This window comes from Microcaecilia unicolor, chromosome 1, assembly GCF_901765095.1.
Source record: "Microcaecilia unicolor chromosome 1, aMicUni1.1, whole genome shotgun sequence".
NCBI classification, from domain to species: Eukaryota; Metazoa; Chordata; class Amphibia; order Gymnophiona; family Siphonopidae; genus Microcaecilia; species Microcaecilia unicolor.
In genome coordinates this window covers 659,448,138-659,464,224 of record NC_044031.1, presented here as the reverse complement: position 1 = coordinate 659,464,224, position 16,087 = coordinate 659,448,138, and the positions used below count along the sequence as shown (strand labels likewise).

Genomic DNA, 16,087 nt, shown 5'->3' with positions numbered 1-16,087 from the left:
GGATTTCCATGATCTAGGAGCTTAACTTACAGTATTTAGCAGCAGCAGGAATTTTCACCATTGCAGTTGCTCAACTATCACTCCTTTCTCCATGTTAAGCAGCACTGTTCCCAGCAGAGACCCTTAGGGCACTCCACTACTAACCCTTTTCTACGTGGACTGCTGACCACTTAGTCCTACTCTTTGCTTCCTGTCTTTTAGCCAGTTTGCAATCCACAAGAGCATGGCTTTATATGCCATAACTAATCTCCTAAGGAGTCTCTCAGGAGGGTCTCTCTCTCTCAAGCACCTTCTGAAAATCCAAATATACAGTATCAACCAGCTCACTATTATCCACTTGTTTAGTCACACCTTCAAAAAGAAGACTTCTTTTTGAAGACTTGCCTTTGCTGAACCCATGTTGACTTATTCCCATTAAGCTGTGCCTATCTACATATGGCCAGTAATGTTGTTTTTTTAGAATAACTTCTACTTTTTTGCCCAGTGCAATATCAGAATCACTGAGCTATGGCTTCCCAGATCACCCCTGGAGCCCTTTTTTTAACAATTGGTGTTACATTGGCCACCCTCCTCTCCTTAGATATCATGGCCATTTTAAATAACGACCAGCTGTAGGGTCCATGATTGCCAGGTCTTCCATTTCCCAGGCCAGTTGGAGCTAGGGATGCTGTATAGTCAATATTCACAGCCCCTGGGAACAGGGTGTTCTAATAATTGCATGTTGGCCAGATTTAGGCCACACGATTGTAGCGTTCCAAATGAAATTCTAGTGTGTGGCATACTGCCAAAAAATGTTGCTACAATTACTGGACTAAAGTAAGTTTGGGGGGGGGGGGGGGGATATGATATAGGCAAAATATCTAGGGTAGTTCCAAATGAAGGATAATGCCAGGCCTCAGCTCTGATTCCTAGAAATAGGAGGAGGAAAGTGCCAGGTAAAAACATCCCCACTAAAAGAAAACATTGTTCTGGTTCAGCAGCTAAAGGTCAAATTAAGAGCTCCCAAGCAACAATGTTGGAAAGGAGCCCCACAGTTCACTTAGATGATCTGGGAGCAGCTGCAAATGGGACCCCTTCTTCCTTGGTCTCCACCCCCCCCCCCCCCCCCAACCACCACAACACACACAGTATAGGGGTTTTCTGGGTGGAATTTACATCATTATTCTAGATGGAACGCCTGAAAAGATGAAAAGTAGTTTGGCTTTCTTGCTAAGATACCAGCTAGAATGCCAGCTGTAGTGGTACATTTCTGTGCCGTGTACATTTATCCACTGCAGATTAAAATCACATCACCAACTCACTGGACAGAGTCCAATGAGTAGTTTTCAGGCACTACCAACCACAAGTAAATACAGCTGTGATTTCTCAGAGCCTCTTCATCTCAACCTCTTTTGGTTGCACACAGAGTAAAATATACTCCATCATTGCTCTATCAAAGTCTACTCTTTTCCTCTTTTACAGGTTTTACAGTGTCAACGGGAATGGGTTTAGCAGTTCACCTCCAGTGCTCTCACAGGAGCACCAGGGTTTCTGCATCTTATAACAGACCAAGAGCTTTATTTGTTTCCTCCTTCAGAGGTACAAATGAAGACAAATAGACATTCATTATTTAGCGATCCAGGTTGATCAGTGGCATAGCCATGAGTGGGCCAGGGGGCCCACCCAATTTGTACTCAGGCCCACCCAAAATTGTGGCTGGTGGGGATCCTCAAACCCCGTCAGCTGAAGATTTCCTCCTCCTAGGGCAGTCAGTGCTCTTCCAAACGGAAGACGGCAGCACTTGCCTTGAGCTAATGCTGAACTTGGCCCCTTAATTCAATTAAGTAGACCTTAACTTATAGTGTGGGGAGTACTTCAATCATCAGTTCAATATCTTCCCAAACACATATTTATTTACTTAATTTCCTTTAAATTCATCAAACATTTCATTTAGCAGTGCAGCTACCAACCATTTTATCTTAGTAATCGGGGATCTTCAGATTTTCAGACAGTTTCCACCATGCGGGGATTATACCCCAAACTGTAATAGTGTCCCCCTTACATCCTCATGGATCAACCCGTAGAGAAACTTTTTTTTTCAATTTTCCTATTTTTTATATATCTCATTCATTATTTTAATCTTATAAATGTTTACGTTATAAGCATTACTTAGCTTCAAGTGATTAACAGCTGAGCAGCGATTTTTCTTCCAACTCAAACCTCTGCCGACACGTAGCTCACTGAAATATTTACCATCTCTGTATTCACTTCCGTGTATCAGAAAAAAATGGCTGCGGCGTTTTCCACAGAGGACGTGGAATATTGAAGGATGTTTTAATTAAAATATTGGATTTTCTTGCAGCAAACCTCTTCCCTGACAAAGTATAATGAAACCTGGCCATGTCGGCAGAGGTTTGAGTTGGAAGAAAAATCGCTGCTCAGCTGTTAATCACTTGAAGCTAAGTAACCCTTATAACATTTATAAGATTAAAATAATGAATGAGATATATAAAAAATAGGAAAATTGAAAAAAAAAAGTTTCTCTACGGGTTGATCCATGAGGATGTAAGGGACACCATTACAGTTTGGGGTATAATCCCTGCATGGTGGAAAATGTCTGAAAATCTGAAGATCCCCGATTACTAAGAAACAATGGCTGGTAGCTACACTGCTAAATGAAATGTTTGATGAATTTAAAGGAAATTAAATAAATAAATATGTGTTTGGAAAGATATTGAACTTGGCCCCTCGGCACATGCTCAATTTTCACACATGCCGAACCACTGAGTATGTGCACCTTGTTATGTCAACTTGAGGCAAGTGCTCCGGCTGCTGTTTGGAAGAGTGCTGGCTGCCTGAGGAGGCAATCTTCAGCTGGCGGGATTTGGAGATCCCTGCCAGTTCAGGTATTTAATATTTTTGGTTGGCGGGTAAGCAGAAAGGGGCAGATAGTGGAGCTGGAGGGAGGGGGATGAATTCCGTGCCCACCCACCTCGGGCTCAGGCCCACTCAAAATCAGCCATCTTGCTCCACCCCTGTCCATATTTATGGAATTCTCTCCCTTTATTTATTTATTTATGTATTTATTTATTGTTTGCATTTGTATCCCACATTTTCCCACCTCTTTGCGGGCTCAGTGTGGCTTACAATAAGATAAGAATAATGAAAATACATTTGTTACAACTTGGTTATGGGTTATATTGTACAAGTTTGGAGGTAGGAACCACCTTCCTGGTTCATACCATTCAAGATGGTTTACCCAGTAATTATTGCAAACAGTCCACCATAGTGGAAGAACACTGAAATCCCACTGGATACACAAATCAGGAACAGTGAGAAGGCCTGCCCCAGGAGCCTTAACACTTGAAAAAGACCTTTGGTGAGTCTTGAAAAGATGCAGCGATGCTCTCTGACTGGTGGCAAAATGCCGTCAGAGCCACTGTTGCCCACAATTCTCCCCATCCTGTGGATACCATTTTATCATTTAAATACATCTATTGAATTGATTAATATATGTGTAAAGCACCTGAATGTTTGCTTACTAATAAAGGAGGCCCAGCACATTGCATTGAGAGTTGTGTATAGCTTACCTTTCTGGAGGTGAATGATATCTGGAAAGTTAGAAAGGAGTCCCTGGTACAAGGAGAGAGTATCCAGCAACTGAAAGAGATCATTCTTGGGCTGCTCTGCAAACATTTCCCCAACTACCTCATATGTCTTTCCTGTGTGTGAGATGGCACCAATGAGCGGGTCAGAGCTGTAAGGTGGATCAAGCTGAAATGAGTGGCTAATGGCTTGGAAAGCATTGCCTAGTTTCTGGAACTCTTTCCGGAAGCCACCCAAGTGCTTGCGTACCAACTCTGACGCCACGTTGGTCAGCTGTAGAACGCTGTCATCCATTTTCTTGCTAAACATTTTGAAAGTATCCACTCTGTCCTCTACATCTTGTAGGTCCTGATGCTCTGTAGGAATCTGAAATGTCAGTAAGAAGCTAGCACCCACCATCTCATCCTTTTCTGCCCGGCGCTTGCCCAGCTTCCATTGCTTGTCTTCAGAACAAGTTAAGAAGTGTTGGAAGCCTTCATACTGGGAGAGTACTGGGTGGCTGGTCATGTGGTCCATCCATAGAATAAGCCTTCGCTTTCGTTTCTCGATGAAATCTTCCTCAAAGCGCCCTGTAGCCTGCTTCTCTGGGAGGTGTGGCACCGAGATGACTGTGAACTTATGCAGCAGGCGGTTGTACAGCCAGTCAAAATGCTTATACCGTCGGTAGACTGGTGTGTTAGTGTGACCAGGGGTCAGTCTGTAGGATATATAACTTTTGATGCCCTTGAATTTGGTTTGCTTGGTAGGATCTTCCACGGAGCATCCAAAAGGGTGAGGATTAGGCCTCCACTGGGGGCCCTTAGAGCCCATCTCAATACAGTAAGTCTCAGAGTTCTTGGAAATCATGGGTACATCACCCAAGATAAAGGCTTCCACCCCTGAGCGAACAAAGCTGGAGAACCGGTTGAGGTTTCTCCCCACAACACTGCCCCTCTTAGAGCTTGCTATGCTGTCCTGCCTTTCTAAACATGGCTTTGGACGATAACTCACATTGGGATTTCGATAGGCCTGATGGGAGGTGGGGTGCCCATTGGTACCAGGGCCGCTCCTGGGCTCATCCACCACTGTGGATGCATCATCCCAATCATCCCAGTCGTCATCATCATCCTCCTCAAAGCTCCCCTGGTGGCAGAAGCTGGCACTAGAGGAGGGCGGGCAGAAGGAAGAGTCCACCCCTGGTGAGCTGGAGGTGCTGTTGGAATAGTCTGTGTAGCTGGAGCTTGTCCTTGAGCGCAGGATTTCCACATAAGAGGCAGGGAAGAGACCAGTTTCCCCGCGGCTGTTCTGGCCTTGCAGCCAGCCATCCAAGGAGTTCTCACTGAAGATGAGCAGCTCCTCATTCTCCTGGATGTTGATCTCCTCTTTGTTTTCACTCTGGAAGCTGTAAAGTGCTCTGGCTTTTAACACCATGGTTATCCCTGCTACAAAAAAAAAAAAAAAGAAATTAAGTAAGGAAATGTTTCTGTTTGCTACCCTTGAGATTAAATCTGTTACCATCAAGTCCATGCTAGCAAAACAAAAGTGTTTCTTGTGGCCGTATCCTTTTAAGGTCCCTGCAGGACATTCTTACGATCTTTCCCTGCATTAATCTTCAGGCCTTCATTCTTCACTTACTCCTTACAAAGAAACTCTCCATTCTACTAGCTCTTTCATAAAACTCTATTTAGTGAATACCTCATTAAAATTCCTGTTGGGAAGCCACAAGTGCATGCACAAAAACCCCTGGGTAGCAACTCTTAAAATGCCCATGCCTGGGGGGAGAAGCTTCTGTCAGTAAAAATAGAAATTTCTAGACTGAGTGCTGTAAGTACAGATTGGCTTTGTTCCGAGTTTGAAACTTGAAATATATCTCTGGAGCAAGTTGGACATGATTAAGGTAGGGGTTCTGGGCTAGTAGTAGTGCTGTGCATTACCGTGCAGAAAGCTTCCCCCAGTTCAGGTCTTCCATCCCCTGGGTTTACTCAAGGGGATGCAGAGGGCAGTATTCACAGGCTCTGGGAAAAATCTCCAGATAGGTGTGAATGAAGAGGGATGATGTCAGGATCCCAGGCCTGGTCCTGACTGAGCCAAAGCCCAAAAGGAGCAGGATAACAATATAGGATTTATATGGGACCCTACAGTGTATATAGGTCTATATAGACAGATGGGGTTTGACTGTTAGTGATGCTGAACTGCAGAGAAGGAAATGCAGGAAATTTCATGATACAACAAACCAAGGGGCCTTTTTAGAAAGCTGAGTTAAGCACTAAAGTGTGCCTAGAACAGCAAAAAATGGCGTACCCAGGGCACACTGAGGCATCCTGTGGTAATTTCAGGATATGCACACACTTTTCCAAACTAAAAAAAAATGTAAATGGTTTTGCGGTGGGGGCATGTCTGGGGGTGGAGAGTGAGCATGTTTTGTACTAATCGATTAGCAAAGCTACATTGCCATGTGCTAACTGATTAGCGCAGGATCAGCGCCTGAGCCCTTTACCATCTACAAAATGGGTGGCAGTAAGGGCTCACATGCTAATCTGTTTTTAATGGCACAATTAGCGTGTGGCTATTAATACAAAGAATAGGAAATTCCGCCATTTTACCCCAGCGGTAATAAAGGCCTTAGTGCGCAGGAAAGACCCGTGTAAGGCTACGCTAAGGCCACTTTGTACCACTCTTTGATAAAAGGGCCCCCCCAAGGATGGAAGATGCATGGAAAATGAAAACAAAAAAAATAGAGGTGGGGGGGCTAAGGCCACAAAGTATAGGTTGTAAACAACTGTGCAGCTCCCAAGCACTGATCTCCGCCCCCCCCCCCCTAAAAAAAAAGAAGTATTAAGAAGCCATTTTAGTATCACACACAGAAGGGTAAATTTAGCACACTGCCCAGAGAAGACATACAGGGAAACCTTCCAAGACCTGTCAATAAGGATTCTAGCAATTGTGAAAAGACATTTAAGAAAAAGTATCCATATTTTATTTCTCTGCTAAAGTAGATGAATAAAGCATTTATAAGCCAGATCCCATTGTCAATCATTAACACTACAGGACATAAGAACAAGACTCAGTTACACAGATACATGCCACCTTCCACAAGATTCCAGTAATAAAGACACATTATATTCACGTTGAAGTGTGTTTAAATTCCACCAACATCTCCTTCTGAGGTAAAAGGATCTGAGCTTGGCACAGTGATACCAGTCTGCAGGCACTCTGCTGTCTGTGGTTTCCTTAACAGACAAGCACGGGCAGTTTTGAAATGCTTCTCTAGAATGACGTGGAGGGGCTTAATCGAAAGGGACGCCCAAGTTTTCCTGTGGACATCCTCGCAGGATGGCCCCATGAAGGGGTGGGGAAACCCGTATTATCGAAACAAGATGGGCGTCCATCTTTCGTTAATACAGTCGGGGACGCCGAAATCTTGACATTTAGGTCGTCCTTAGAGATGGTTGTCCTTAGACTTGGTCGTTTCTGATTTTCAGCGATAATGGAAACCAAGGACGCCCATATCAGAAATGACCAAATCCAAGCCATTTGGATGTGGGAGGAGCCAGCATTCGTAGTGCACTGGTCCCCCTCACATGCCAGGACATCAAACGGGCACTCCATGGGGCACTGAAGGACCTCACAAATTGCTCCCAAGTGCATAGCTCCCTTACCTTGTGTGCTGAGCCCCCCACCCCCAAAACCCACTCCACAAAACTGTACACCACTACCATAGCCTTACCATCTAGGTGTCCTCTTATGGGTGAAGGGGGGGCACCTAGATGTGGGTACAGTGGGTTTTGAAGGGCTCACATTTACCACCACAAGTGTAACAGGTAGGGGGGTGGGCCTGGGTCCGCCTGCCTGAAGTGCACTGCACCCACCAAAACTGCTCCAGGGACCTGCATACTGCTGTGAGGGACCTGAGTATGACATTTGAGGCTGGCATAGAGGCTGGCACAAAATATTTTTAAAGTTTTTTGAGGGTGGGAGGGGATTAGTGACCATTGGGGGAGTAAGGGGAGGTCATCCCCGATTCCCTCCGGTGGCCATCTGGTCAGTTCGAGCACCTTTTTGAGGCTTGGTCGTAAGAAAAAAGGGACCAAGTCAGCCAAGTGCTCGTCAGGGACGCCCTTCTTTTTTCCATTATGGGTCGAGGACAACCATGTGTTAGGCACGCCCAAGTCCCGCCCTCGCTACGCCTCTGACACGCCCCAAGGAACTTTGGTCATCCCCGCGACGGAAAGCAGTTGGGGACGCCCAAAATCGGCTTTCGATTATGCTGATTTGGGCAACCCTGGGAGAAGGATGCCCATCTACCGATTTGTGTCAAAAGATGGGCGCCCTTCTCTTTCGAAAATAAGCCTGACAGTATTATTATTATTATTAACATTTGTAAAGCAAAATGTAAAGCACAGCATAAACCCTTCCCAGGAAAAAAAAAACATAAAGCACTGTTAATGTATCTGAGACAAGACGGCATGGAGTTCTGTTCCCTCCTTGGTCCCTTCCTAGGCCTACTGGACAGGCTGTACTCCAAAAGCAGCTTCCCAAAAAATCCCTGAAGTAGGAGATGACAGTGTGGGATTTTCTCATTAGGAGGAATTAACGCTTTATTTTAGCTCTAAATATGCCTAAGAAAGCACTTTGGAACATAAGAATAGCCATACTGAGTCAGGCCAATGGTCCATTTAGCCCAGTATCCTTTTTCCAACAGTGGCCAATCCAGGTCACAAGTACCTGGCAGAAACCCAAATAGTGGCAAACTTTCCATGCTACCAATCCCAGGGCAAGCAGTGGCGTCCTCCATGTATTTCAATAACAAACTATGGACTTTTCCTCTAGGGACTTGTCCAAAACTTTTTAAAACCCAGATACGCTAACTGCTGTTACCATACCCTCCGGCAATGAGGTCCAGAGATTAACTTTCCAGTCAGCTATGTAGATGGATAATTTAATTGCAGTAATATCTATTATTTATAGAGAGCTATCAGTGTATGGGGTGATCAACAAGGAAAGTCACTTGGCTGATTGCAAAAGGCAACAGTTCTGTCCCTTTAAGTATATAAAAAAAGGGGTCAGTGTTGTTCTGAGATTATGTGAACTTCTAAGAAGCAACAACCAGGGAGACAAGATGGAACCAGAGGGAAAACTGCACAAAACAGGAGAAATCTGGGCGAGAAAGAACAAGGTAAAAACAAACAATATATTCTTACATCATGCAATCAACATTTTGATGTGGTTTGTTTATATCTGTGCTTTTCAGATTTGGGATTGTTGCATGCTATTGATTTTGTGATTTACTATGTCCTATTTGCTTATAATATAAACATTAAATATGAACAGAAGTGGACTGGGGTGGTGTTATAATTTTCTCAGTCATAATGAGGGATGGAGGTGGGATCGCCATCTGTCATGGTTCTGTATGGTGGGAAAATGCTTCAGTGGAAGTTAAACTTATTTTTCTTTTATTTTCAATCCACTTGAGATTTAAGGATACTCATCACTTGGATGAAAACTTCAGCTGCAAACTAACTTAATGCTAGCAGTAGTCCGTGCCATCTTAACCTGTTTTAAGGCCAAGGGAGCAAATGATTTCTCAGGGCTCCATCCAGTGCCAATGAAATCATGGATGGTCACCCCAAAACCAATGAGATCAAAGAGTGGGAGTGAAGGATCGAGATTAGTGGGGTAGGTGATGCAAATGCAAAATTTTCTCCCTACCCCCCAACTCAGATTGATGTCAATCAGCTGGACAATGGTGGGTAGTTGCTTTATCTTCAAAATTTGGCTCTCTACCTTCCAACTCTAGTTGGTGTTGATCAGCCTGAGTGGGATTGGACTATGTGCAAAATGTATTCTTCTTCTCTGGATTCAGACTGACATCAGTGAGAGGGAGGAGGGCATGGCTTAACTGTATCTAATTTGTAAATTTTATTAGGTATGTCTTTCTTTGTCATTTTGGGTTGCTGTGCTTTTCTATCAATGATTGGAGTTCTTGTTTGTTTGTATGAGTTGTATTTTTAAAAATGTAAACCGTTCTGTTTTGCAGCAGCAATAAGAAACGGTATATAAAATGAATAAATGATAAATGATGATGGAATGGGACGAGAAGAAGATAAGGGGAGAAGACATAGGGTGAGGATACAGAAGGGATCACTTTGTCCCCTCCCTCTCAACAAAGATAAAACATCTGAGATCTACTGGACCATCAGTGGACTGATGGTTCAGTAGATCTCACGCCCGCCACTCCCCTTTCAAAAAAATTACTAAGGATTTGATGAACTCCCTCTCTTCCCCCAGCAAAGGCATAGGGTTCAATGCCCATCTAGACCCCCCCCTCCTCACACTCCTCCAAATGCAAAGAACAAAGAGGTATCACCCCTCCTATCACCACCCCATCAAAGACCTAAGAATCCAATAGCCAACTAGTTCCTTTCAAAAGTGGAGGGGTTGCAGGATGTGGAAACATGGTTTGAGCACCATGCAGTTTATACTCTGATCCCCTGTTTCTTTCTGACACCCAATCAGCTGCTCTGTTCTAGGACTGGTAGCATATAAGATCAGCAAGATGAGCCAGGAAAAGAAAATCTCACTAAGGCTCAGGGCCTGGGCTTGGATGGCCCATGCCATGCCTAGAGATAGTTCTTGAGTTAGTGTACGATTAGTATATTAGAGATATCTTGAAAATAAGCCCTTAAAGAGTACTAGAAATAAACAGTTGTAATTCAAGTGGGCCAACTACATAGATTATTTCTAGTGAGTTAAACAAAAAACATTTTTTTAAAGGCCTGGTGTTAAAACTCACCAACCATCCAATTGTGCTAAAGGATGGGGAACAGAAATCTTTGCCAGACAACCAGCTCTTAAATGAAAATGACAGAGAAAAACAATTTTTAACTTTCCAGATGAAAAAAACATTAACGTCTTAAGTGACAGATCTCTTAACACACCAATGACAAACTCAGAAGCATAAATGGTTTTCTGTTGGATTCGAGTTTTCTTTCCTTGATGGCATAATTCTCTCTGACTGGCTCATTCCCAGTAGCAGGGAAATGATCAAAACAGTGTCATCCCGATGCTGAAAACTTTCATCAGTCAGACTACTTCCTGACAGGATATCCCTCCCTGGCCTGTCTTTGTGTTTCTATCTGAGAATGCATCTGATCAAATTCAACAAATAATTTTGTAATCAAATAAATGTCCTAATTAAATATTATTTTGAAAATTAAAAAAAACAAAGTCGCCTCACATATCACACCTGCTTTCAGAAATTGTTAGTGCTCCAGTTAAAAGGGCCGCCAGCTCTGTTCAAAATGTAACTTATGTGCTTATCTTAAGGCCTTTGAATTCCTTGCAAAATTCCTTACAAAATCTAGCACGTGAGAGGTAGGGAAACAAGAGGGAAAAGGGAACAGCCTAAAGCCTCAAAATAAAGGTTAAAAAAACACACACACATGGAAAAAAAATCATACAAGGTCATAAATTAAACGACAATCAAAAGACCAAGAGGCTTATTTTCAAAGCACTTAGCCTCCCAAAGTTCCATAGAAACATATGGAACTTAGCCTCCCAAAGTGCTTTGAAAATATGCCTCCAAGTTTGCTTGCGGAAGAGTGGCTTCTGTAAACTGACTTTTCACAGCAATGGCAGCGCAGATAAGGAAAGGCAATTCCAACTCACCAAAGTTAGTTTTTCCAAAAACAGATCGATTGTTTAGGAGTTCGTGCGATTAGGATCTTATTTCTGAGTTTTAAGGCTGAGGTCGAGTCCAACGATCTAACTTCACATCCCCTTTTCGGGATCTGTTGTGTTCCAGGTTAGTTTCCATGCGTTTAAACCTGACATAACACAGAGAAAAAGGTGAAGAAAACACACGTGCAGAACCCCCACAACTGACAGGAGGTTAAAAATATACATATATCTTTACTTCGGAAGCAAAATTTATCCTGTGATGAATACCTGTAAAACGGCTAGACCTAGAAATATAATTTGCACGGTCCTTAATGAGATCCCTCTGCCTTATTGCAAAATCCTAAAGGCTGGCGTTGTGATTTCCGAATTCAGGCAAAAAATTAATTCCTTGGCAAAAAAACAATTGCAATACTAAAGTTCCCGGTGATGAGTGCGAAAAATAATGCTCTTTCTTTTCCTGTGTCCAGGGGAGAGGAGCGATCTCCCAATTCACTAAATCAGAGAAAAAAGGGGCTTTAACTTCCGTTTGGGAAAGAAGGACAGAGGAGGGAACCTGGGGGCTGGGGACGGCAGGTCTGCTCTTCGGATCGTGCCCAGCTCCCGCAGTCACTTCCCTCCATGCCAGGGCTCAGCACAACGGCCCTGGCGAGGGCTTCAGTTGGCACCCGAGCTCCCCAAGGTCTCCCAACATCCTGGGGCAAGAGGGAGAATCACAGGGCCTCCTTTCAACTTCACTGCCGGCAGATAATGCAGTGTTGCAACCTCTACTTAAAACGCTGCTGTTCTGCCTTCTTTGCAAGTTGTGCGTCTTTCTTTCCACTTCCTTTCCACGTCTTTGTCAGGTCGCTCCTGGCTGCTCTGAGCCCTCTCCCGGCCTGCTGCACGGCTCTTCTGTCCCTACCACAATGAAATAAAACCTTTCCATGACGCAAGGGGCAGCCTGAAAGTTTGAAAAACCCTTCAAGGCACAGTTGCAGACACGAAAACTAAAAGATAATGATGGAAGAAGCGCCAGACTGCCCTCTAGAGACAGCAGTCCCATCCACCTGCTAAGCTGTTTTTGTTCAGTATATTTGTATGTATGAGAACACCTGTTGGCAGTGCCCCCCACCTTCCCACACCCCGAGGACTGTATTACTCTTGCAGGCAATAATACCTTTAAGTTGGATATTAACTATCAGGAGCAAACACAGGACTTCCCAAACCTGTCTAGGGGACCCAGGAGCCCCATGCCATGGAGATTATCTTTTCTCCCATACTCCTCGCCCGGTTGGCCGCGGAGGTGGTGTTGGGCTACTACTTTCACCCTCTTGTAGATTTCAATCTTCCACCTCAGTCTTACTGCTTTTCTTCCTTCGAAGTCCATTCCATCCGTCTATTTGCTCCTCTGCCTCTCCAAGTAGCAGTCATTTATCAACCCCCGATAAGTCCCTTTCTTCCTTTCTCTTTGATGCCTGGCTTTCCTTCTTTCTTGAACCTTCATCTCCTTCGCTCATTCTTGGGGATTTTAACAGTCATGCTAATGATCCCTCTGATTCTTATGCTTCTCAGTTCTTTACTTTAACATCCCCTTTCAATCTTCAACTGTGCTCCACTGCCCCCACTCACCAGAATGGCCACTGTCTTGATCTTATCCTCTTCTCAAACTGCTCACTCTCCAGTTTCTGTGCCTCAACTCTTCCCCTCTCTGACCATCATCTGATAACTTTCACACTTAAACACCCTCTTCCCAAGTCCCGTCCAATCTTCAGGCTATTGACCCTTCTACTCTGTCCTCCAGTGTTTCAAATCTCTTCTCTACCATTATGTTATCCAAGTCTATCAATGAGGCTGTCTCTTCCTAAAATACTATTCTCTCCACTGCTCTGGATACTCTTGCTCCTCCCATTCCCCATCCTGTAAAATGTACCAAATCCCAGCCTTGGCTGACCTCTAGAATCCACTACCTAAGTTCCTGTGCCCGCTCTGCAGAATGCCTTTGGCTGAAATCCTGTGCCCATGCTGACTTCATATATTTCAAATTCTTGCTGACCTCCTTTCAGTCTGCTCTTTTACTTGCCAAACAGGACTATTACATCCAGTTGACAAATTCTCTTGGCTCAAGCTCTCGACGTCTCTTTGCCACACTGAACTCAAAGTGCTTTCACCTCCAACTCACCCTTCACTTTCTCCCCAGACTCTGGCTGAGTACTTTCATGATAAGGTTCACAAAATTAAACTTGAACTCTCAACCAGGTCACCTCCACCTCTCCTTCCCTTAGTCCATTCTCTCAACCCTCCAACCCCTACCTCCTTTTCTTCCTTTTCTGAAATCACTGAAGAGGAAACTACACATTTTCTTTCCTCCTCGAAACTAACTACCTGTTCCTCTGATCCTATTCCCACCCATCTACTTAACACTATCTCTCCTACTGTCATCCCTTTTATCTGTCATATCTTCAGTCTTTCACTTTCCACTGCGACTGTTCCTGATGCCTTCAAACATGCCATAGTCACACCACTCCTTAAAAAATCTTCATTGGACCCTACCTGTCCTTCCAACTATCGCCCCATCTCCCTCCTCCCTTTCCTATCCAAGATACTTGAACGTGCTGTTCATCGCCATTGCCTTGACTTTCTTTCATCTCAAGCTATTCTTGATCCACTTCAATCTGGCTTTCACCCCCTTCATTCAACTGAAACCGCGCTTGCTAAAGTCTCCAATGACCTGTTCCTGGCCAGATCCAAAGGTCTCTATTCTATCCTCATCCTTTTCGATCTATCTGCTGCTTTTGACACTGGTGATCACAGCCTACTTCTTGATACGCTGTCCTCATTTGGATTTCAGGGCTCTGTTCTTTCCTGGTTTTCTTCTTATCTCTCCCAGCATACCTTTAGCGTATACTCTAGTGGATCCTCCTCTACTTCTATCCCACTGTCAGTTGGTGTACCTCAGGGATCTGTCCTGGGACCTCTTCTTTTCTCCATCTATACTTCTTCCCTTGGTACTCGGATCTCAACCCATGGTTTTCAGTATCATCTTTACGCTGATGATTCCAAGATCTACCTCTCCATACCAGAAATCTCAGCAGAATCCAGGCCAAAGTATCAGCCTGCCTGTCTGACATTGGTGCCTGGATGTCTCACTGCCATCTGAAACTAAACATGACCAAGACTGAGCTTCTTATCTTTCCCCCTAAACCAACTTCTCCTCTTCCCCCATTCTCTATTTCTGTGGATAACACTCTCATTCTTCCTGTCTCATCAGCTCGTAACCTTGGGGTCATCTTTGACTCCTCCCTCTCCTTCTCTGAACATATTCAGCAGACTGCTAAAACCTGTTGTTTCTTTCTCTATAATATCACCAAAATGTGTCCTTTCCTTTCTGAGCACACTATCAGAACCCTCATCCACACTCTTATCACCTCTCGCTTAGACTATTGCAACTTGCTTCTCACAGGTCTCCCACTTAGCCATCTCTCTCCTCTTCAATCTGTTCAAAATTCTGCTGCATGACTAGTATTTCGCCAGTGTCGCTATGCTCATATTAGCCCTCTCCTCAAGTCACTTCACTGGCTCCCTATCCGTTTCCGCAAACAGTTCAAACTCCTCTTATTGACTTATAAGTACATTCACTCTGCACCTCCTCAGTTCCTCTCCACTCTCATCTCTCCCTACACTCCTCCCCGGGAACTCCGTTCACTGGGTAAATCTCTCTTATCTGCACCCTTCTCCTCCACCGCTAACTCCAGACTCCGTTCCTTTTTTCTTCCTGCACCATATGCCTGGAATAGACTTCCTGAGCCAGTACATCAAGCTCCATCTCTGGCCATTTTCAAATCTAAGCTAAAAGCCCACCTTTTTGATGCTGCTTTTAACTCCTAACCCTTATTCACTAGTTCAGAACCTTTATTTTATCATCCTCACTTTTAATATTCCCTTATCTCTTATTTGTCCTGTTTGTCTGTCCTAATTAGGTTGTAAGCTCTGTCAAGCAGGGACTGTCTTTTCATGCTCAAGTGTACAGCGCTGCGTACTGTACATCTAGTAGCGCTATAGAAATGATAAGTAGTAGTAGAATTTCTTCAATCAATATGCATAGGATAACTGCATATGCTAGGTCTACCATCTATGCACATTAACTCATGTATATTCATTGAGATGCTGAAACTACATCTAGTCAGACCATTTTCTATTTCATGGGCTTAAGTGTCAATATCAGAAAAAAAACTGGAAATCATACAGAATACAGCTACAAGACACAGACTGAATAAATTATGCTAGTGTTTCAATTGCACTGGCTTCCCATAGCAGAAAGTCTCAGGTTCAAAGCTGCTTGTTTAGTTTTTCAAATCTTACAGGGTTTCACCTCTGAATTGCTAAGACCACTTCGCTATATCTGGTTCAGTCTAACAGACTGAAACAACAACTAATGCTAGCCTCACCATTTCAAAAGACAATTGAAAATCAGAAATCAGATTTTCAGCTCTCTATTCTTGGTACTTGGAGTCAAAATATGGAACTCTCTACCTATTCCCCTCAGAACAGAAAACAGCTACCTCAACTTCAGGAAGAGGCTAAAAACCTTTCTCTGCTTCACAACAATCCATCATGACTTCTACTTCCTAGTATCATCCATTATCCTTTCCTTTAATGTTTTTAGTCTCATGCATTACACAATGGTCTCTAATGTTTCTCATACCTCACACTAACACTATCTGCTTTTGTCTCACCTAGAATGTAAACCGCACTGAACCCTGGAAAAGGAATATTAGCAGTATACAAGAATTGAATTGAAACCCCCATGGCCCATGAAGTCAGTAGGACAGGTTTGGGAAACTCTGCACGCATCTTGTCCCTCATG

General features: G+C 43.8%; 1 protein-coding gene across 2 annotated transcripts in view; it reads right to left on the bottom strand.

Annotated features, from left to right (window-relative positions):
• SNX33 (sorting nexin 33) overlaps positions 1-12,182 on the bottom strand; it is a 94,372-nt gene extending 82,190 nt beyond the window's left edge. The window contains exons 1-3 of one of the 2 annotated variants that reach the window (XM_030186845.1): positions 11,512-12,182; positions 11,233-11,390; positions 3,570-5,006 (exon numbers count right to left, since the gene is read on the bottom strand). In XM_030186845.1, coding sequence (XP_030042705.1) covers positions 3,570-4,995 — 1,426 coding nt within the window. In that variant the 5' untranslated portion in view covers positions 4,996-5,006; positions 11,233-11,390; positions 11,512-12,182. The remainder of the gene's footprint in view (positions 1-3,569; positions 5,007-11,232; positions 11,391-11,511) is intronic. The other variant, XM_030186853.1, reaches the window with a different exon arrangement.
• Between the last annotated feature and the right edge of the window lie 3,905 nt (positions 12,183-16,087).